We start from the raw sequence: 22461 nt of genomic DNA, 5'->3' as shown, positions 1-22461 counted from the left end.
GTAGGACCAGCTATTATTCAACCTGCAAATGAATCTAAAATACGCCAGAAGCGCGGTCGACCAATTGGTTCAAAGGATATTGTACCTCGAAAAAGAAGGTACAAGAGAAAAAAAATTCAAAAGCTCCCGAAGAAGAAATCTTGGATGATATAGTAAGAGAGATCAATGAACCAAACTTGGATAATATTATTCCTGAAGAATCAAATTCTCATGAAAATAATGAGATTTCAATAAATTATATATCATCTCGAAAATTGTGGGATCGAAATAACACAATTGTTGACAATGTCTTTGCCCTAAATGTCGCCCTTGACATCATACATAATGAAGACCCAGAACCACAATCCGTTAAGGATTGTCAACAAAGAGATGATTGGCCAAAGTGGAAGAAGGCCATACAAACTGAATTAGACTCACTAGAAAAACATAAAGTGTTTGGACCTGTAGTACGAACACCTGAAAATGTAATCCCAGTAGGATACAGATGGGTTTTTGTACGAAACATGAATGAAAATGGTGAAATTGTAAGATACAAGGCCCGACTCGTAGCCCAAGGTTTCTCGCAGAGACCTGGAATTGACTATGAGGAAACATATTCACCTGTGATGGATGCCACTACTTTTCGATTCCTAATCAGTTTAGCAGTATCAGAAACTCTTGATATGCGACTTATGGATGTTGTAACTGCTTATCTTTATGGTTCACTTGATAGTGATATATATATATGAAAGTGCCTGAAGGATTCAAACTATCGAAAGAAAATGGTGAAGCGCCCAAGGCTATGTTATCAATAAAACTGCATAAATCCTTATATGGATTAAAGCAATCTGGTTGCATGTGGTACAATCGTCTTAGTGAATATTTGTTAAAAGAAGGATACACAAATAATGCTATTTGTCCATGCGCTTTTATAAAAAGAACAGATGAGGGTTTTGCAATTGTGGCAGTATATGTTGATGATCTAAATCTTATTGGCACTTCAGAAGAGCTTACTAAAACTGCCAATTACTTGAAAAATGAGTTTGAGATGAAAGATTTAGGAAAGACAAAATTTTACCTCGGATTGCAGATTGAACATTTGCAAGAGGGAATATTTGTTCATCAATCATCATATACAGAAAAAATATTAAAGCTCTTTTACATGGACAAGGCACATCCATTAGCATCACCAATGTTTGTTCGATCACTTGATGCTAACAAAGATCCTTTTCGACCAACTGAAAATGGAGAAAAAATCGTTGGTCCAGAAGTACCATATCTAAGTGCCATTGGTGCACTGTCATATCTCGCAAATTGTACTCGCCCAGATATATCATTTTCTGTTAATCTTGTAGCGATATATAACTCATGTCCAACCCGAAGACATTGGAATGGTGTAAAACACATATTTCGTTACCTTCGGGGTACAATTGATATGGGATTATTTTATTCGACAAAATCAAAGTCTCCTTTAGTCGGATATGCAGATGCAGGATATCTTTCTGATCCACATAAAGCTAAATCCCAGACAGGTTATGTGTTTACACGAGGAGACACTGCTATATCATGGAAGTCGGTGAAGCAATCCTTAACAGCGACGTCTTCAAATCACTCTGAGATCATTGTAATGCATGAAGCAAGTCGGGAGTGTGTGTGGTTGAGATCTATGACACAAAAAAAATCATTCTCTCTTTTCTATATTCTCTACTATTCACAACAATAATTTAATTTTAGTTTAAAATTTTGTAAAATTAAATCAAATAGTAGACGCGGATAAAATTTTGATTTTCCCTTTGTACCTAAAACCCGAACCCAATTTGTTTGCCTCTTATAAAAATAAGGGCAATCCGGAAATTCCAAGTGTACCAGTTCTACCTAGCAAGAAAGAAGTAGCATGTTATGATCCCAATCGAGCATTCGAGCACTTCTTCCCATACAAAGACTCTCTCTCTCTCTCTCTCTCTCTCTCGCTCTCTCTCTCTGCATAGTTTTCGTTAATCAGACCTCTCTCGTAGGCATCTGCTGAGTAATGGGTCTCAGCCCTCGTAACTCTTGAACGTCCGAATCAAAGTTACGCTGCTCAAGTTCAACTTTCTTGCGTCACTTGTCTTGAAATTTGTCCTAAAGTTGGGCAAAAAGTGATGTGTGTTTGAATTTTTTGATAAAAAAAAATTCAATCTTCTTGAGCAAGGGCTATGGAGGGTGAGATGACAAATGGTTTGTCGAAGAATGAAAGGATTTCTGGTGCTCCTGAGGTTCTTGACTCCTTCTGGGTTTCAGATTCTTCTTCCCCTTCTTTTCTAGGTGAATGCTATGCAAATGAGCTTCGGTTTTTGCATTTTTGTTATTTTTCTTGAGTTTCTCTTCATAGGCTGTTTGCTGCCATTTTTAGATCCATCTGCATATTTTTCTAGCTAGCACTCGCTTTTTTGTATGAGATTAAAATACCTTTGATCTGAGATTCTTATTTTGGAATTTGAGATTTTGTGCTGACATGTATATATATACTCTGTTGAGTGTTGAATATTGTGTTCATGTATTAAAAAAAACAGCTTTTGTGAAATCAAGTTTCTATATGAAGAGACAGGCTAGTTGAAACGAAAAAAAGTATACGAAAACTGAAAATTAAACTCCTAATCTTGATCAAGATTTGTTCTCTGATTCAGGTTCTACCACAATGCTGAACTTCGAAGATATTCAAGGCAAAAACAATTTCGAGAAGCCTTTCCTATCAAAGATTGACGATAAATCAGACAACGGCAACGAGGATTTTGACGAATGTTTCCGACATCAGGAGAAAAAGAGACGGCTCCTACCGGAGCAAGTCCAGTTTCTTGAAAAAAGTTTTGATTTGGAAAACAAACTTGAACCTGAGAGGAAGGTCAAACTTGCTGAAGAACTTGGTTTGCAGCCTAGGCAAGTAGCCATTTGGTTTCAGAACCGACGAGCCCGGTACAAAACGAAGCAGCTAGAGAAAGAGTATGACTCTTTAAAAGCAAGTTTCGATCTACTCAAGGAGGATTATGATGCCCTTTACAAAGAAAACGAGAGATTGAAGATCGAGGTATCATCTCTTTGTTGCAATAATTGAACAATTTTTGAACTTTATGTGCAAAATCCCACCTATTTTGAGAGTGCAAGCTAGAGTACTTTTCCAAGGACTTCTCTATAAGTAAATAGCGAAATCGTTTGTTTCTCACAAGTTTTGTTCCACGATAGGTTCATTTTCTCGAGGAGAAGTTACCCAAGATCGAACCATTTGATCCCACGAGCCCACTGGACTTCCAACCTACAAAGAAGCCAATTATTGCACCAAATGCCGCAACAGTCATGGCTTGCAAGCAAGAAGATGCATCAAGCTCGGCGAGGAGCGACGTTTTCGACTCCGACAGCCCACGTTACACCGACTCGGTTTTGGTGGCCGAACCCACTGATTCTTCACATGCTACTGAGCCATACGCTTCTGATGAAGATGACAATATCAGGAGGAGGCTATTACCATCCTCATCATGCTTGCCTAAACTTGAACTTCAATCTTACGATGATTTGCAGCCAAATTCATGCAATTTGGGGTTCCCTGTCCAAGATCAAGGCACTTGGCTGTGGCAATGTTGAGTTTGCATATGGCATCGGAGAGTGTTTTTGGAGTACTAAATATTACTGTTTCGTGTTGTGTTATTACCCAAATAAAGTACGGATCTCAATAATGAAAGCTTTTATGTTTAATTTTCCATAAATTAGATAAGATTCGAGATTCGTTTCACAAATTTGATCTTATAAATTTGATCGATAAGATGGTCTCGGATTTTGTTTGAAAGATAATTGTCATTTTGTAAAACATGATGAATAGTTAAAAGTTGGGCATGGCAAGCATGGAAGTAGCCTTTTGATTATAAAATGCGTTTAACATAACTAATTACGAAGAAATGATCCGGTTCGGTTTTGGTTATGAGCTTAATTAAAGGTGGAATCGGATCAGACCGCTTGAATTCAATTCAGGTTCCGAATCTCACGGTTTCGGTTTCCATTTATAAGTTTTCACTATGGTTTAAATTGATTTAAACTCAAATTTATTCTTTTATATTTTAAAGTTAATTAAATTAATATGGAAAATTAAACTAAATGGTCAACAATAACAATTTAAAACATTATATCAATTTTTAGCTCTTATTATAAAAAAAACAAAAACAAAATAAGGGGTAGAGTTGTTTAACATGGATCAAATAATTTAATTATAGTATTTAAAATATCTATAAGAACTTAAAATTTAATATTTATACGGTTTTAATCATGGTATCTTTAGTTTAGGAATCAGAAGTGATTGTGAACACATGATTATGAGGCGCAGTCTCACGAATATTTATTCATGAAAAATATTTGACATAAAAAATAATACTTTTTAATCAACAATGCTCATATTTGACATAAAAAATAATATTTTTCATATGTAGTCCAAATAATATATATATATATATATATATATCACAAAATTGAGTCGTGAAACTATCTCAAACATGAAGTCATATTTCGCATAGTATCTAAATTATATGTATTTGTGTTACAATTAAGAACGAGTGCGAAATCAACTAAAACTGTGTAACGGCTATTTTAGTGGAGCTTATTTATATGAATTCATTAAAAAAAATTTATGGGTTCATTTATTTTATTTTGAATATATATATCCGCTTTCCTACCAAATTAACTTGTGCAGATAATAATTATATTGGGATATTTTAAAATAAAAAAGTTAATAGATATGATTAAAATATTATATGATAATACATAAATTGATGAAATTTTTTGATAATTGTAATGATTATGTCAAGAAATGTAGAAATGATTTTTGGGAAAATTTTAAAAACGAAATGATGATATTTAATTTTATTTTGCGAGTGAGAAATGCATTTAAGGAGTTAAGAAAAAATGTTGGGTGGATTTTCCAAAATAAACAAATGGGACATAAATTAAATTGAAAATGAATACCAAGGGGATAAAAAAAGTTAGAATCCTGACAAATAGGAAGAAAATAGGGATTGTTACCCCAAAAAAGTCAAATATTTTAGGATTTATTCCAATGTTCTTCTTTATGCCACGACTTTTGAGCCCATTTTGGCTTACTTTATTTTATGTAGATCGTGACATTTTGTCTCCCCATATTTATTTTAAATATCTAAATACCCATGTATTCATCACTTGCACCATCTCCAACCACAAAATCTATTTTGATACAAATTTTACATTAAAATAATACGATTTCTGCATCAAATACAACATCCATCTCCAACTCATTTAATTCAAATCTTATATCAATTCCTTTTATTTTACCTATATTATTTTATTTAATATATTTTTAATTATAATTAATGTTTATATTACATATATTAATTTATTGTATTTGAATTATGTGTTTTAAATTGCATTTGTATTTTCATTATGTATTTCAATTTAGTTATGAATTGTATTGTTACATTAATTTTTTTGCATTTGTATTTAATTATATTATTTATAAATCATTAAATCAAATTATTTTTTAATTATTAATAATTAACATAAATAAATTAATAATTAAAAAATCAATAATTATTATTCTTTAATTTTTATTAAATATCTAATTATTAAAATAATAAAATATATATTATACTATTATTTAAATAATATTTATATTTTCTAATATAAATATTTATAATAATAAAATGCAAATTTATAATAAAAAAACAAAAAAGGGGGTGTTTTGGCGTAAAGATTGGAGATGATCTTATATATTAGTGAAGATTGATTTTGGAAACACCATTTTGGTGCAAGATTAGATATGACTGAAGATTGATTTTTGGAAAACAAAAATAAAGGAATTCATACAACATTACTGCAAATTTATTATCCTATTATCCTTAACGTGATTTGATTTATGTGTAACTCTTAAATACTTAAAAAATAATAAATAAATAAATAAATAAATAATAAAAATAGTGAAACTTATACCTGTATTTGTGTATAAACTCGAGTGTTGTGTGTTGAGTTCAAACTACTTGAGAATAACATATTAACCGTTGATATAATGATACATGTTTTGTTATATTAACTCTGTCAACATTAAACTTTTGTATGCATGATTCAAGTATTATTCTAAAGATAACATCAAATCAACCAACATGGTGATCGATTTTTATGGGTTGCAAGTCGGATGTGAGATCCATCTATGGCTTATCAATTTAACAAACTTAGCGTGGAAGTCGTCGCAGCATTTTGAACTCCCCACGCCAGGAGAGGACTATGCATTGATTAGTCATAATTGGGGTAGTTTTGCTGTAAATGTTTGAATGTGCTACACTTATTATGCCTCAATTTATAACTTGGCAGACAACAACGTTATTTGTATTAGAATTTGTTGTAAAATTTCTTTGGACAAAACAAAATGTAAAGTTGGCATTACATACATGAGTAGGTCTCTTTGTGAGACTGTCTCATAAATTTTTATCTGTGAGACGGGTCAACCCTGTCGATATTCACAGTAAAAAGTAATACTCTTAGCATAAAAAGTAATATTTTTTCATGGATGACCCAAATAAGAGATCTGTCTCACAAAATACGACCCGTGAGACCGTCTCACACAAGTTTTTGCTTAAATACATTTTTTGTTAGAAATCACCGGTGTGTTTAATGTTTTTACCTATCCTCGACGATTTTTCAAAGTGATGCGATAGTTCTAGAATAGTTATGAGATTTTCATTTTTCATATATATCGATCGATCGTATAATCAATTATTATTTGACATATATATCGAAAAAATCAACATGAAATCTCAACACCCCGATCTAGAAATTGAAAATGTGATGTTTTTTTTTTTGTTGATAAATCGAACATAAGATTATTATTGGGGATTGGACGGTGGTGATGAATAATAAACGTGGTGGAACAAAAAAATATGCGTAATGATTTTTTCCAAATGGTCACACGGTAAGGTGACGTGGCGAGCTACTTGGTTATTCAAGCACATGTGCACTTAAAGCAGGTTTCGGTCAAACAAAGCCCCCGAAAGCTGTGGGCCCACGTAGGCCCATTTAATACTCTTGGGCCTACAACGTGGCGTGTAGCTTAAGGAGATTACGAAACTAGTGGGCCTAACTCTCACTGTTTGCCTTCAATGTTGATCGGGATATGCGTGCATCCCCCGAGAAATTTTATTATTAGATACAGCATATATTTGCGTGCATCCCCCAAGAAAACATATATTGTATTATTCTTGTTATTATTATTTAAAAAATTTTATTATTATCATTATTATAAAAAATCATATTAAAAATAGCAAAGGTTTTAAAATATCTATTGCTTATCCAAAACCGTCGTTAAATTGGAACCGGTCAGTTTTAGGGACAGTTTTGGCCGTAGCAAATCCGATTTTTTAATGGTGATATATGAACAATATAATGATTTCTTACTATAATTTTTAGTTGAATTTCAGTCAAACGTCGGATGAAATGAAATAATTATGTATGTATGTCAATGTGGCAATAAGTTTAGGAACTTGAGTGGAACAAATGAGAAAAGAGGGGTGAGTGGTTCAATTTGAAATCTTCGAACGCATTTCGATCGATCAAATCTATGATTTCAAATTTCTTTTACTTAGCGTTGTTGGAAAATGGAACTCATGCTTCAAATCATTTCACCGACCAAAATTTTCCACTCAAATCAAATTCATAATCCAAATACAACCTTACCAAATTTTATAATTTTTTTTGAATGGATCCCCGTGATCTTCACCACTTTTAATGGATCCACTTAAGCACATATCGTATCTTGAATGAATAAAATTTTGAAATGAATTATTAGATAAATTAAAAGAATGTTTGCGAACTCTAAAAAAAAAAATCTCAAATTTTCCTTTACAAAATCACAAAAGAAATAATAAAAAAAAGTATGTCTCTTATGAGACGGTTTCAAGAATTTTTATATGTGAGACGAGTCAACCCTACCGATATTCACAATAAAAAGTAATACTCTTAGGATAAAAATAATATTTTTTTATGAATGACTCAAATAAGAGATTTTTTTATAAAATACGACCGTGGATTCATTTCACACATATTTTTGCCAATAAAAAAATAACACTTTTTTTAAAGTTTGCAGCCTCGGAGTCGGCGAACAAAATATCTCAAACAAACGGGCTTAAGCCAAGAACGAGGAAATATCAAACGGGACCACATTTGAATCGGTGTACGCCGTTCGATGGGGGCCCAATCATTTTGGACCGTCTGTTGGAATTACATATGACACTTATTTTCATTTGTTTTTTGTGTTATTTTTATGGAGAAATAATAAGGAATTCACGTATTGGTATTAATTAAGATTAATCGGACTAATCATTTTATAAAAAAAAAATTTATTGTTTCTAGTGACTCAATTTTTTTTAGATCATATAATAACAATTTAAACATCACATCTCGATTGTTTGAGAGACAATCACTGTATCTCAATGCTAACAATTATTTTTATCGAGAGCATAGTCCAAATTGAACGAATTTATTTAAGATGTTATAGTTTTTGACGAAGAGTAGGTCTCTTGTGAGACGGTCTCACGAATCTTTATCTGTGAGACGGGTCAACTCTACATATATTCACAATAAAATAATACTCTTAACATAAAAAATAATATTTTTTCATGGATGACCCAAATAAGAGATTCGTCTCACAAAATACAATCCGTGAGACCGTCTCATACATTTTTTTGCCATTGATGAAATGATATACCTGCTCAATCATATATATATATATATATATATATATATATATATATTTATTTATTTATTGAGGTGTAAAAAATTAGATATGATATCTCATGTGAATGTTTAAAAAAAATTAAATTTTGATCTTGTACGGATTGTGTCGGTCGACCCCTCGAAACATATATAAAATATCTAATAACAAATATCTATTTACTAACATGGACACGTAGGGATAGGTGTCGCTGTCAAAATACACATTTTTTTTAATTAATAAAAGTAAAATATTTTAGAATAATTTAATTCAATATTCATAAAATATAATGTATCCGATCAATTTCTGATTAATCTGTGGGTGGGGGTAGACATTGTATAGTCGATTTCTATGGAACCTAAAGTCCACGTGCGGACCATGAACATGATCTCAAAGTAACAAATCAAACAGTGATTGGCATTTAATATAGAACGTGTATCCAATCCGATCCAACTTATTTGAGCCGAGTTTGATTAATTTTAAGTTAGAATAGGTCATACTGTGAACAATTTTTGTATTTTGATGTGTATGTTTTGGATAACGAGTTTTATAATATGTAACATATACTCAATCCGTTCAAGTTTCTATATATACATATAAGATGTAACTTTTTCTCTCATTTCGTGAAGATAGTCTTTTGTGATTTTTCAGATTACACATGTTAGTGTACAATTAATATGGTACTTGAGCTCTGATACCATATTAAAATACATGGGAGTTGTATATATGGTCTTGGACAATCCTCCCCCCTTGAGCTAGTTTTTGGGGTTGAGTTAGGTCCAAGTTACAATTTTAACAGTACATGATTTTATGATGTTAATTATTGGATTCAATAAAATTGTTACTTTTGATATTTGGTTCATATTGTGTTCGCGACTTTGTTCGATTTTTTTTATTCAATATGGGATGAGGGTGGATCTCGAGTCTTTCAAAATTATAATGGATCGGATCTTATGTATGTCCTAGAAGACCCGACCCGTTTTATACCAATTTTATCTCAAAGATTTTAATTGAAATACATTATTAGACGTAAAATATATATATATATTCTTGTAGATGTGTCATGTGAAAATGATTAAATTTTTTAAATGAAAATCGAAAGAGTTAGTATTTCAATATTCGAAATTTATCACGATCACTGGTTTTTGATAGTTTATTTGCTTTTTGCTCTATAAATTAAAATATCTCAAAGTGGTAAATTACTTTAAAAAAAAAGAAGAGGGGGACAGAGACATGCATTTGCTCGTATCCATCATATGGGCCTGAAGCCCATACGCTATGCTTACCCTGACTTATATAAAAGCCCAATAAGCAGTAAGTGTTTTTTTTTTCCCTAAAAAACAATTATATATATTTTAATTTTAAATATAATGATGAATTTTAAGGATAAAATAGTATTTATTTCAAAAAATTAACAAAATTCAGCTTGAATTTCTATGAAGATGACCCACCAAATTTTACCTAAATTTAGTAGAACACGCTGCGCAAGCGTGAACTCGCACAAAATCTCATGCTATGATAGTTTTCGGAAATAATGAGTGAATATATTTTGATTCTTAACCAAATTAAATGATTTTGGTGTCATTTTGAAATAAAACGAAACTCTATAACTTTCATTTGAACACCAAATCAATATTCCCAACCAAATATTCCTAGATTTATTAAAGAGGCCGTCAATTACTTTGAGTAAGTCTCTTGTGAGACGGTCTCACGAATCTTTATAACTGAGACGGGTCAACTATACCGATATGCATAATAAAAAGTAATACTCTTAGTATAAAAAGTAATATTTTTTAATGGATGACCCAAATAAGATATCCGTCTCACAAAATACGACCCATGAGACCGTCTCACACAAATTTTTGCCAATTACTTTCTAACAACGAACCTAACCTATAAAGAAGCAAGATATATTTATACATGAAATTACATTAGAGAGCTGCTTGTGAAGAAAAGGGTAGGAAGAAAATTGAAAAAAATAGTTCAATTAGAAATTGATTACAGTCCAGCTGGCGATATTTCGAGGGGAAGAATTATAATTTTTTTTATAATTTTCATTGTACATATAACATTTTGAGTCAAAAGACATTTATTTAGCAGACGTATGAGAAAATATTTTGCATGCTGAGCAACAAATCAAACCACTCCTTCTCTGCCTTTGGCCCCTTCGCTTCCCTTTCCTGCGGAGGCGCTCATGTTATTTCCATCACACCCGGTAGAGTAGAAACTCTAATGAATGAAAATTATGCAGAAGATTTGTTCTTGCTTTTTAATTCTGCCACTTTTGATGGTTTTTTGTTTTACTGGTTGCAGGTTGAAGAGTGTTTACATGGGGGCGGGGAACTTCTGGCCAATTGGGCCATGGGGAGATGATCAAATGTTTGCAGCCGAATGAAGTGAAGGCTTTGGAAGGATTTGTTGTTACTTGTGTTTCTGCTGGGTGGAATAACTTTAGATTTGTTACAGGTTTTGTTTCTCCTACTCGTTGATATTGATAATATCAACTGATGTTTCAAGGTTCCATCTTTAGATTTGCATTCTATTAGGCTAAACATCTTTTTACTTTTTCTTTACCTGCTTCTGAACATTGACAGCTTCTGTGCAGATAATGGCGCTGTTTTCACTTATGGAGATGGTTTGGTTGGCCAGCTTGGTCATGGTGATTATTAATCAAAACGCTCTCCTATGGAGGTAGTGTATTTTAGTTCTAAGCATGTTGAGCAAGTAGCTTGCGGTATGCGCCATACACTAGCATCGCTCAAAGGTAATTTTCTGGGAAGATTTGTTTTCGTACTGCATTTTGATTTCTGATGTAGCATTTATTATAAACTGGATATGGATTGAACCAAATTTGTCACCCAGCTTACATTTATCATTTTTGTGTAGATGATGTAGAACACAATGTTTACGGATTTGGATCGCGAAGGAGCAGACAATTAGGTACATCCACAGGCATAATCAAATCAACTAGTGTCCCTCAGGCTACCTTGTGTCTCCCAGAAGTTGAAATTGTTGGTATTTGTGCGAATGGAGATGATAGATTCGTAGTGCTGCATTATCAGGTGTGTTTTCAACATTTTCCTCTTTCTTGGTTTCATATTGGTTGTCTACATCTTTATCATTACGAATCAGAGAACGTATTTTACAATCAGACTCGATATTTTTAAAATCATAAAATATTTGTGTATCATTTAATTGCTACAAAGATTTTTTTACCATGCTTAATCTCTATTTTTCATCCATAAGAACATATGATCATTTTAATCTCAACTGCAAAAGATTAATAGAGTTTCAGTCTTTTGGGTTGTCTTTTCGTCATGGATGCAGACTTTAACGACCAAACCACATAAATCATGAGTTGTGTTTCGCCCTCTCTTTGCAATATTTATATAGTTTATAAATTCAGCATTCCCCTTTATTGAATTTCATATCTTCTTGTTGCTGACGCTTGTTATCTAGCTACTGGAAGTTTATACACTTGTGGAAGAGGATATTGGAATACATCATGTGTTAGCATTCCTCGCCGTACTGATACGGCTGTCTTTCCACCAGGTTGCTTTAGGATGGAATCATGCTTTATTGTTAACAAGCATGAATTTTCTTAATCATTATCATGGATCTTGTTGGAAGGAAATAACTATTTGGATTCTAGGATGAACAAATTGGACTATTTCATGCTTTTTTGCAGGAGAAGAAAAACTATACATGCTTGGTGGAGACCATCATTGTGCTCTTAGTAATCCTTCATAAAACACCTTTGATGAAAGATGGTGATTCAAATTCACTACAAGAATCTAACTTTCTTCTGTACAAGTATTGAAACAATTCACATTGCTGTTCCAAATTAGCTCTCTATATATGAGTAGCATGAAAAGTATTCACCTTGTATGATAGAATATTCAAATACAACTTTTTTTATCCTACAACAAAACTCGTAACATTTTTTGTTTTCCAACATTATACCCAAATTTTACCATGTATATCGTAGTTAAGAAAGAGATCTGGCAGCAAAAAATAAAAAAAATATATACAAAAAAAGTGGAAAAGAAGCAAATGATTTTTGAGATCCTGAGGCGTCTCAATGTTAACATCGCCTATGGGTTATATGCTCTCTTCACTCTCATGTAACAATAAGAAGGTTATTCTGGTAGCCACTACTGTTGACAATGGGGCGTAAAGGGTCGACTTTCCATATACCATCAACTATGAACTTAATCTGCAGCAGGATATTAGAGGAAAGAGTTCATGATCATGGTAAAGCTGAATATATCACATAGTTGAGGTTTTTAGAAAACCTACCTCATATCTACCTGGATACAGCATTAAGCTCACAGAAAAGATTCCTGTCTCTGATTTCTCCATCTTCCGCTGCAATCAAGGTGCCCATTTGACTACTTTAATCAACAACAAAAGAAGAAGACTCTGATCCATTATTAAAAGGTGGAGTCGCTTTCGCATCACAATCTCAGAACCACATGTTTATATGATTGTTTGTCGAAACAAAATTTTTCAAGAAGTTAATAGGTACTAACAATATAATTCTGTTCAACTGACTGTACCTCAAAATTTTGTCTTATCTACAAGGAAACATGAGTTCTGAGATATACCACGGTTAAAAAAACTGATCTGACCTGAGTTGTCCATCCATCAAAAGATCCGGTTAATAGGACCTCTGAAGCAGAATTATGCCACACAATGCATGTATCCCGCAGATGTTGTATGGCTTTATGGGCTCTATATATCTGTTCCTGCTTCTTTTCAACTATCTTTTGTGCGTCACTTAAAGAGAGTAGTGAGAAAATGTCAATTTTCAATTATAAAAAGATAGTCATCCACTGATCATCATCATCAAATGCATTAAATAGCATACGTTATTGCCATTGCCATTTTCCCTTCTAATATAGCCATCTTGGCTCGCATTGAACGCAACCGCTCCTGGGTACTCATAAACTCATTCTCTTGGAACTCTCGTTCATCAGAAAGCTTCTGAAAATCACTGACAGAGATTCCATCTACCTGGTGAAGACCAAAGAGGGAGAAGAAAAAGAGTAATATGATGTTTTGTACATAAAACACAAAAGCATCTGTCGGTGTTCTTTGTCAACTCTTAAACAGTTGAGAAATTTGGTTGTCATTGTCAGATGTAGGACATTTCAATCACAAATGTAGGTTTGAACCCCGCCACAGTATAAAAGCTATAAAAGACGATGAAGCTGCAACTAAAAACTTTTAAGTGTGCAGCTTTCCAAATGCCAGATTCGATAGTTATGTCAAATAGACAATGACACAGATAAGGAAAGATAACTGATTTCTTCAGCAATCCAAAACATTCATTATTGACTTACCATTTAATTTATGGGAGTTGAACATGTGATTTTTCCATTAATACTGCGGGTTAGCACATCTGCTGTAGTACCATAAATTATATCTAATGATAAAAGTTAAACTCAAATATTCTAAACTCAAGGGTGGTTCAAGCTCCTAATTTCGATTATTTTGCCATTGAGCCAAGCGCAGCAATGCAGGACTGCAGCAACGATATATCATTTTCCTTGCCTGAGGTTATGACATACGCACCAATCTATATCATATGCACCAGGGAACTCTGGAAGAACAAAGCCAATTAAAGATAAGAATAAAATTCCAAGCTACCCACCTCTTCTGTCATGTTCTCTCTTTTAGACCTCAAGGAACGAAGAGCCGTAGAGAGCTCTAACTCTAGATGCTGAATGCGGCTTTTTATGTGATTGAGATTAATCTCTTCAGATACATCCCAAGCTTCACCAGATTCACCATTAATTGCAGTTAATGTATCAGGATAAGTTTCTCTACCATGTTCCACGATGTCTTTTTCAAAAGAAATTTCAGCAGCTGCATATTACTTGAAGTTAAAAACCCAGAAAGACTAAAATATCCAAACAAGAGACAAGTAAAAACCAAGCACCTTCAAATTCTGAATAGTGGAATCCTGCCCGCTGATTGCTCCAATTTCTCCATGTTTCCGGCTCAGAGTTTGAGCTCATCTTGTCAACTGGTTTATATATACCTTGGTGGCGGAGACCTGTTGGATGTCTGCCATTTTCTCCATTATCAACCCTGGCTTTTACAATTCAAAAGACACAATGTCCAATATTTTAGAACGCAAACATGGGCGTCAAGACAACTGACAGATCAATAACATATAAACACATGTAGTCATATAAGATATAATTCCCCCAATTTCGTCTGTTTGATATACCAAACTCCAATCAATAAATATTTAACAGGATATCGCCAGACTGCGTGAACAAATGTTGTACTTATTCAAAAGAATCAACATACCCACATCAAAAGAGGTTCCAAAATAATTGTTATTCGCCTCATCTTTACTTGTGGCATGAGTTCCATATCCAAATTGCTCTAAATCCACTCCAAAATTGCTACTCCTCTGCTTCTCTAATCTATTCAATAGTCCCTCAATGCCAGTATCTGCAGCAGCATTCATCTCTCTGAGCCATGAAAGAAAATATCCGCTATGAACATCATTCCCATAAGAGTTATATTTGAATAAATGTCCTCCCATCATGCATGTCAATAGTAAAATTATATAGCCACTATTTAATATACAGTGATTAAGGAAAAAAAAACCAACAGAAAACCTCAGACTAAGATTGATGATTGAAAATCTTCAGAAAACGGGCCGCAATTACAATCAACGGGCATAAATATAAACAGTTGTAAGTCAAATTTTTACCTAGCAACATGAAATGAAAAGAGAAAGAGGTACACGCAGAACTATGAAATTACTTGCCATAAGCCTTAATTCATGGCCAAAGTTACAGACTTACACTCCGTTAACATTGAATCATCAAGTTATCATAATATTGATTATATATACTAATAAATCAAAAAAATGATATCAAGAATTATAAGGAAAAAGTGGAGTTGTGAAAATCATGGGCATTATGAAGAATTTCAAATATAAAAACCTCACAGGGATCTACCCGACGGCGAAGAAGAAGTCAGCAGCGCGGAATTCAAATTCTCAGAATTAGAATCCGAACTAGAGGAAAAGACATCTTCCTTATCGTTCCCAGACCAAGAACAGTTGTCTTGTTCTCCCATAGAAACGCTCTCCCCAATCCTCTCAACCCTCCTCTGGAACTCCCCAATATCAAAATCCATATCTTTCTCCACATTTTCTTCGTCCCAGCCAAGCGTATACCACCCACCCATCTTCTTTATCGACTCCACCAAATCCATTCTTCCAGCTCTAGCCAACTCGTCTCTAGTCGGAAACATCGTCGGTTTCTCAGATTTCTTCATAAACTCCATAATTTCCGCCTCCAGTTCTAAGTCCCCTTCACTCTGCATACACAAACAACACCACGATTCATCTAAATAACCCCCGAAATTCTTATCCCTCCTCGCTTTCACAAACCCGAAAGAATGCGCCCCCGGGACAGCAGTTAGTTTACAAATTTGAGGCCAATTCTTGGGATTACGCCTGGAGATCAGAAAAGGGGTGAGAGAATAATTCAAACGCGAGAATGTGTTGTGAGATATTAGGATACGGCTATGGCTGCTGATGAGTAAGACCATCGTTCAGGCATTTCTCCCAACACTTTGTGTAACGAGAGGATAAGCCCCTTGAGACAGGTAAACGAAGAAGAAGAAGAAATTGTGAAGCAAAGAACAATAACAATGTGTGCGAAAAAAGTGGCAACCATTTTCTTTTATTATGCCTCCATTCATACTCCCCTTTCATTTATTATTTATATTTAATTTGATCACAAATTTTTTTGAGTGGATTATTTTTTTTATGCGTCAAATTGTGAGTCGGTTCGCTTAATGATGGGTTGTGCCGATTGCGAGCGGCTCGGTCTTAACTCACCAAATTATATACAACATTAACAATATTTATCGGGTCGGGTCGGGTCGGGTCGGGTCGGGTAAAATAGGTTTGTTGGGTAGATAATTTTTCAACATACCAAAGAGTCAAATTATTCGTCCTGCTAACTCGTTTTGACAATTCTATTTGTGATCAAACCCTTTGTATCATAAATAAGACGACTTATTTAGTTATTTATTAATACAATTGCATTTGTGATCAAACTCATTAATGAGATGACTTCTTTATTTATTTATTTTATTAGTATTATTATACAGAAAAATCGATTAAAATTTATACTAATATACAATTAAGAAAATCAAATATGAAATCTAAGACATTTCAAAAAATAAAAAAAAAAGCAAAAATAAAACGACGTTACAATGTTTGAGCTTAATGAATAAAAATTAAGTAAAATAAAAGATAAAGAAAGCTCGATCGAATAAGAAGATTCAAATGTGCGTCTTAAAAACTGTGGATAAATTTCCTAAACAACAAGGAAGACGCCTAAACAGGGCGCCTTAGCTCCCATTCGTGCCCTGGAAATATCCAGGGCAGTAGGGACTCCTCCCTTGTGCCCTAGAATTTCCAGTTCCAGGGCAGTAGGGACTCCTCCCTTGTGCCCTAGAATTTCCAGGGCAGCGGCACCTCCAGAGGCGCCGCCTCCCTTAGTCCCTTGTTGCCCTGGAAATTTCAGAGCAGAGAAGGTGCATAGGCTCCTGTTATTTATCAAGATTTACGAGTTTTCATGGATATTGTCATCAAAAGATGTTTGTTTGTCATATTTTCGAGATTTGTGACTTGAGTATCAATCAATCTGAATGAGTTAACAATAAGAGATACAACATAACAAAAACTTTGAGATGATCAAACAAAGGAACAACATTTGCATTCATTTTGAACTTCTTCTTCTTTCTTCTCAAAAGGAAGTTTTCTTCATTTTCAGGTTATGGAACTTGCGATTTTTAGTGATACTATCACAACTTAAAAATAATTGTATCTTGATAGAAGATTATCATATCTCGTGAGTATCATATGCGAGACAAATTCGTCTTAAGGATAATGAGTTTTCTCTTGTCTCTACTTCAAATTTGCTAATATATCTTCATGAGTTTAGTAATTTTCATATTGCAGCTCAAATGAATTTGTTAAGGAGAATCTCCTCGACAAATGATTTACTAACTCGGTTTCTTTTAAACACATTGAAAATTTAATCAAACCAGCTATTCTTTCATAATAAAATTAAAAATATATTAAAGTGACCAATATATACTGTTTAGCTTCGAAACTTCGAAATGTGGAGTCCAAAACTGGATAAAAGATGAGTCGGCTTGGAATTGGAACTTGGAAGATAATTGTGCACGCTCAAGGTTATTTTGTCTTTTTTAAGGATAGGAATTGATAATTTGTAAGTATTATGACAGGGATTGTAAGTAACGTACATCGATATTTTTAAACTCTCGAAGCATTTTTTAAATATTTATTTATTATTTTTGAATAAAATTTTTCATGAAACAAACAATAAATTAACTAAAAATAAGGTCTGTATTTGCAAATTTTGGAGTGGCATGAAAAGGTGAATTTGGAATAGGTAAATAACATCACCAAAAGTTAGTATTTTAAAGGGGTCTCTTCCTCTCTCTCTCTATATATATATCTATATATATATATAGTACTGATAAACAAATTTTAAGTCAACTAAAAATAATGATTGTACATGAAACGTCAAAACTAGAATAGGAAAATGACTTCACACCAAAATTTAGCTTTTTAAATGGATATCTCTTCGTATATAGTAATAGATAATGTCAAAAAAAAAAAAAAAAAATCCCATTATTTCGTGGTCTGAATGATATTGATGACAATTCTATTCATGTTTTTTCCTAAATTTAACAGCACTGGCAATGTTTTTGCTTTGACATGAAATCTAAACCATGTTTCTTCTTAATCGAGAGAGAATATTATGCCCTTATGATAACCGGGTAAATCGGCTGAGTTGGGTGGCCGATTCACCGGGCTGGGTAGGTTCTTCTCGTCACATTGGAGACATGACATATCGTATATATCTGGGCAGAACAATCTGAACATTTTAAGAGCAAAGAACGTTAGTGGAGCACCAGAAGTTTTTTCGGCACTCCGACGTTCAAGTCAGTCAAATTTTTTCGCAAAAATAAAGTGAAATATAAAAAATGTATATTGAGTGTGGGGACCCGGACGCTAATCATCTTATTAATCGTCATTGGGACTAATTTCATTAATTATAATAAACAGGGTCTAAATTTTTTTTTTAAATGCGGAACGTAATGGCATACATCTTAACATACACGTCAGTATTAAAAGTACAAATCTTGCACTATATACAATCAGTCTCAACTAAGGTTTAACAATTATATAACAAGTGTTTAAACCCTAACTCTAGTCCAAGTCCGTTGTCTCCACTCTAACTCGATCTTTCTTCACCTCTGTGACCCTGAACATATCCCACCTGTTGCCATGCACACATACAGACAAGACAACAGCCGGATAACTCCGGTGAGATATAAATATCCAAGTATAAACAATGTATCAATGCAATCATATAAAACATATATAAAAGCATAAACAATCATTAAAACATGTATCCAATCTGACTACATGAACCAATACGAATCTGTATTTAAGTCAATGACTTATTATCTTATCTCAACTTATTTCTAACATAGGGATCCCGATCTAATTTAGATTTTGGTATGCTGTATCAAATGTCTACAATAGACGTCGATCTACATCTAAGCTCATCGATACACCGTAAGTCTAGAGTCTTCGCGGTTCTGACAAAGACTCGGCGGTTCTGCCCTAGCTAGGCTGATCTGCCCTATACTCAAATTCTGGCTCTGCTATAATTCAATAGACTAAACATTAGATTTTGGTATGCTGTATCAAATGTCTACAATAGACGTCGATCTACATCTAAGCTCATCGATACACCGTAAGTCTAGAGTCTTCGCGGTTCTGACAAAGACTCGGCGGTTCTGCCCTAGCTAGGCTGATCTGCCCTATACTCAAACTCTGGCTCTGCTATAATTCAATAGACTAAACATATCCATCTGATAATCTGCAAATATCAATGCAATAAAATAAAGTATGTGATTTTGGGAAACTCAAGTCAAACCTAATTCGAGTTGTGCAATTCCGAATCAATATTTATTTATACCTTTTATTATGTCGCTCTGATACAATCGAAGTCTCGACTCAAAGCCTGTCGATGTTCAATCTGGCAATGACAATATCAATATACTGTATCAATATTCTATTCAAATCAAAACATCCTCGTCTTATCAAATTCTGACGGTACAACAGTACAATCTTGCGATACCGGTGATACCATACCAGTATATCCTAATTCCAATAATTATAATCAACCACCGTATAAATTTGACATCACATCTCAGTCAATCCCGTTCTGAAAATCATAACAATTCCATATGATATCTGTTTCTTAATCTGACTTCGATTCTATGATGTCTACTATGTCAAGAACACTATATATGAATCGTATCTGATTCTGGACATAGCATAATCTCAAATCTTAACAAAACGTCACAAAACTTATGTCATGTTGTAGCTGTCATTGCTAGGAACACGGTGTCGAAGTCGGATTCAAAATCTGACGGACGGATCGCAATATAAAGGCGTAAGGATTTTCAACAATTCTCTCGTCCCTTTTCTTATTTTCTGAATTCTGAACGAATTCAATGATACATACATATATATACATACATACATATATATACATACATATATATATATATATATCTCGTACATGCAGGAGGACGAGTGGCTCAACCTTTGCAGCCCACGTCTCGCGCATATGCGCGACCCCAATCGACGCATATGCGCGAGACACTCGGTCTCCGTGCGTATCCTGCACATCGCCTCGCGCATATGCGCGACTCATCTCCGCGCATATGCGCGAGACTCTCTGGAGTTCCTCACATAGGCTTTGCGCATATGCGCGACATCTTGCGCGCATATGCGTGAGGTCTTCTGCCTGTTTGGCGCATGTGTGCGCATCCGGTCGCGCATGTGCGCCGATGCTACTGTCCTCGCACATCAATTTTCACACGCGATCTCATTTCGTGTCCGGGTAGCCCTTTCATAATTATCTCGATTAAAAATCAATAATCGTAATTTAACACAGTATAAAATCTCGGGCATTACATTGAGAACTTGTGCAAAATGTTAAATGAAATAAAATCCTTCTGGATCAAGAGAACCCGAGTATTTATAGGAAAAATGTAATGATGATTTTGTTTTTAGTGTTCAGTTGGTACTTATGGTAAGATGACTGCTAATGCTCTGCCTCATGACACTCCCACATTTGATAGTCAATACTCCCTCTAGTCAAATCATCTCTACGTTTGTTGATTGACATGTCAATGATTTCGAAGCATGACATCTCATATCTATGGACCCAAAATTGACACATGTACCAAGGTGCTCGGGCAGATGATCGTGGTGCGAGAATGAGGACATGACCCATGATATTCTAAGTCCTATCACCCTGCCCAGGCTAAGCTGAGAACTTAGGTTCACTCGAGTATGTGTTGGTAGTGTCGCAAATTCATTGATGTTTTATAAAAAAACACTTCATTCCCTCGGGTTGGTTCTTACCCCGACTTCCCATATCATTTCGTCTCATCCCTTGCCCGAGTCCCAGGATGATCCGGGCGTTTCCCGGGGTATCATGCCCTGTATAAGTACAGGTGTTTGGCACATTGTTATGTTTCAATGTGTAACAAAGTCATTTGAATGTGTAATATACATATAATCTTACAATTACGTTTGGGATATGAATTTGAAATAAATGAATTTTGGTTATAGTTTTATCGTTTAAAATTAAACAATAAACCAAATTTTAAATCTATATCTTACTTATTTATATATTATTGCATGGAATAAATTTAAATGACATTATAATTGAGTGAACATGAATTCATTATAATTAACATGAAATACTGTATAAATATATAAACAATATAAAAATATTTGAAATATATCAATTCAAACATAACCTAAAGAAAAAATAAATACGATTCAAAAAAAATTGGTGTGACCATGAAATCAAACACAAGCTACTTTATATCACAACAATGGTCTTCTTCTTCCTTCTTCATCCTTTCTTGTACCATGAAAGCTAACACATGCCACTTCATTTATTTCTAAATTATGAAATTGATTATATTGAGAATTTTTTATCCCAAGATTGTATTCAATCTTTTGTATGAAGTGGAATATTTAAGTTTAATAATAATGAGTAGTTCAATCGCCGAGGGCCAGAGTTTCGGCTTACGAAGGTGGACGACAATACTACTACGATAATTCTTTGTTGGCCCAAAAAATGAATTAGTGCCGTGCAAATGCTGCTGTCGATCGAGTAGTTATTATATTCTAAAACAGTGTCCGTGTACTCGTTGTGACTTGTGCGTGTATATAATTGATTTTTATTATTCTTTTGAGCTTATTTTTTATTTATATTAAATCAAATAAAAATAATATCATAATTGTAAAAATTAATGAGAGTTTTTGAACTTGGTCATACCAAACCAATGAAATCTTTGTCTCTATTAGGCTATGATAAAAGATTATAATAGTTCTTATTTTTGTTATCAAATTTTTCATTGTTCTCGCTTTCGACATATTCAATTGAAACAATTTTGTGTTATTTATTTTTTTAGAATGGAGTTTTATGGTCTTGGAGCAAAATTTGGACTAAAAATGTGAATTTTATCTCATTTGAAGTTACAAAGATGAAGCTGTGAAAGAAAGACAAAAACAGAAGAAGTCATGGAACAAGGCATGACCACGTCTTGTGATGACT

At 33.7% G+C, this 22461-nt stretch overlaps 2 protein-coding genes across 4 annotated transcripts; one reads left to right on the top strand and one right to left on the bottom strand.

Annotated features, from left to right (window-relative positions):
• Positions 1-1859: 1859 nt before the first annotated feature.
• LOC142534185 (homeobox-leucine zipper protein HAT5-like) lies at positions 1860-3746 on the top strand. The gene is made up of 3 exons (XM_075641121.1): positions 1860-2283; positions 2646-3043; positions 3199-3746. Exons 1-3 carry the CDS (start codon positions 2175-2177, stop codon positions 3592-3594), a joined length of 903 nt encoding a protein of 300 aa, XP_075497236.1. The 5' UTR covers positions 1860-2174; the 3' UTR covers positions 3595-3746.
• An 8987-nt stretch (positions 3747-12733) lies between these two features.
• LOC142534183 (protein PTST homolog 2, chloroplastic-like) lies at positions 12734-16437 on the bottom strand. Of its 3 annotated transcripts, none has more exons than XM_075641118.1 (8): positions 15715-16437; positions 15053-15199; positions 14676-14831; positions 14388-14602; positions 13602-13747; positions 13363-13510; positions 13031-13099; positions 12734-12947 (listed from the first exon to the last, which is right to left on the bottom strand). In XM_075641118.1, the coding sequence occupies exons 1-8, from the start codon at positions 16310-16312 to the stop codon at positions 12852-12854; spliced, it is 1575 nt and encodes a 524-aa protein (XP_075497233.1). In that variant the 5' UTR covers positions 16313-16437; the 3' UTR covers positions 12734-12851. The 3 variants fall into 3 exon arrangements, with proteins under 3 accessions (XP_075497233.1, XP_075497234.1, XP_075497232.1); XM_075641119.1 differs by having other exon boundaries at positions 13031-13122; positions 15053-15219; positions 15705-16436; XM_075641117.1 differs by having other exon boundaries at positions 15053-15219; positions 15705-16435.
• Positions 16438-22461: the final 6024 nt, after the last annotated feature.

This window comes from Primulina tabacum, unplaced genomic scaffold, assembly GCF_025594145.1.
Source record: "Primulina tabacum isolate GXHZ01 unplaced genomic scaffold, ASM2559414v2 Contig418, whole genome shotgun sequence".
NCBI lineage: Eukaryota > Viridiplantae > Streptophyta > Magnoliopsida > Lamiales > Gesneriaceae > Primulina > Primulina tabacum.
The sequence above is the reverse complement of the archived record's forward strand: the minus strand, read 5'-3'. Positions and strand labels throughout refer to the sequence as shown.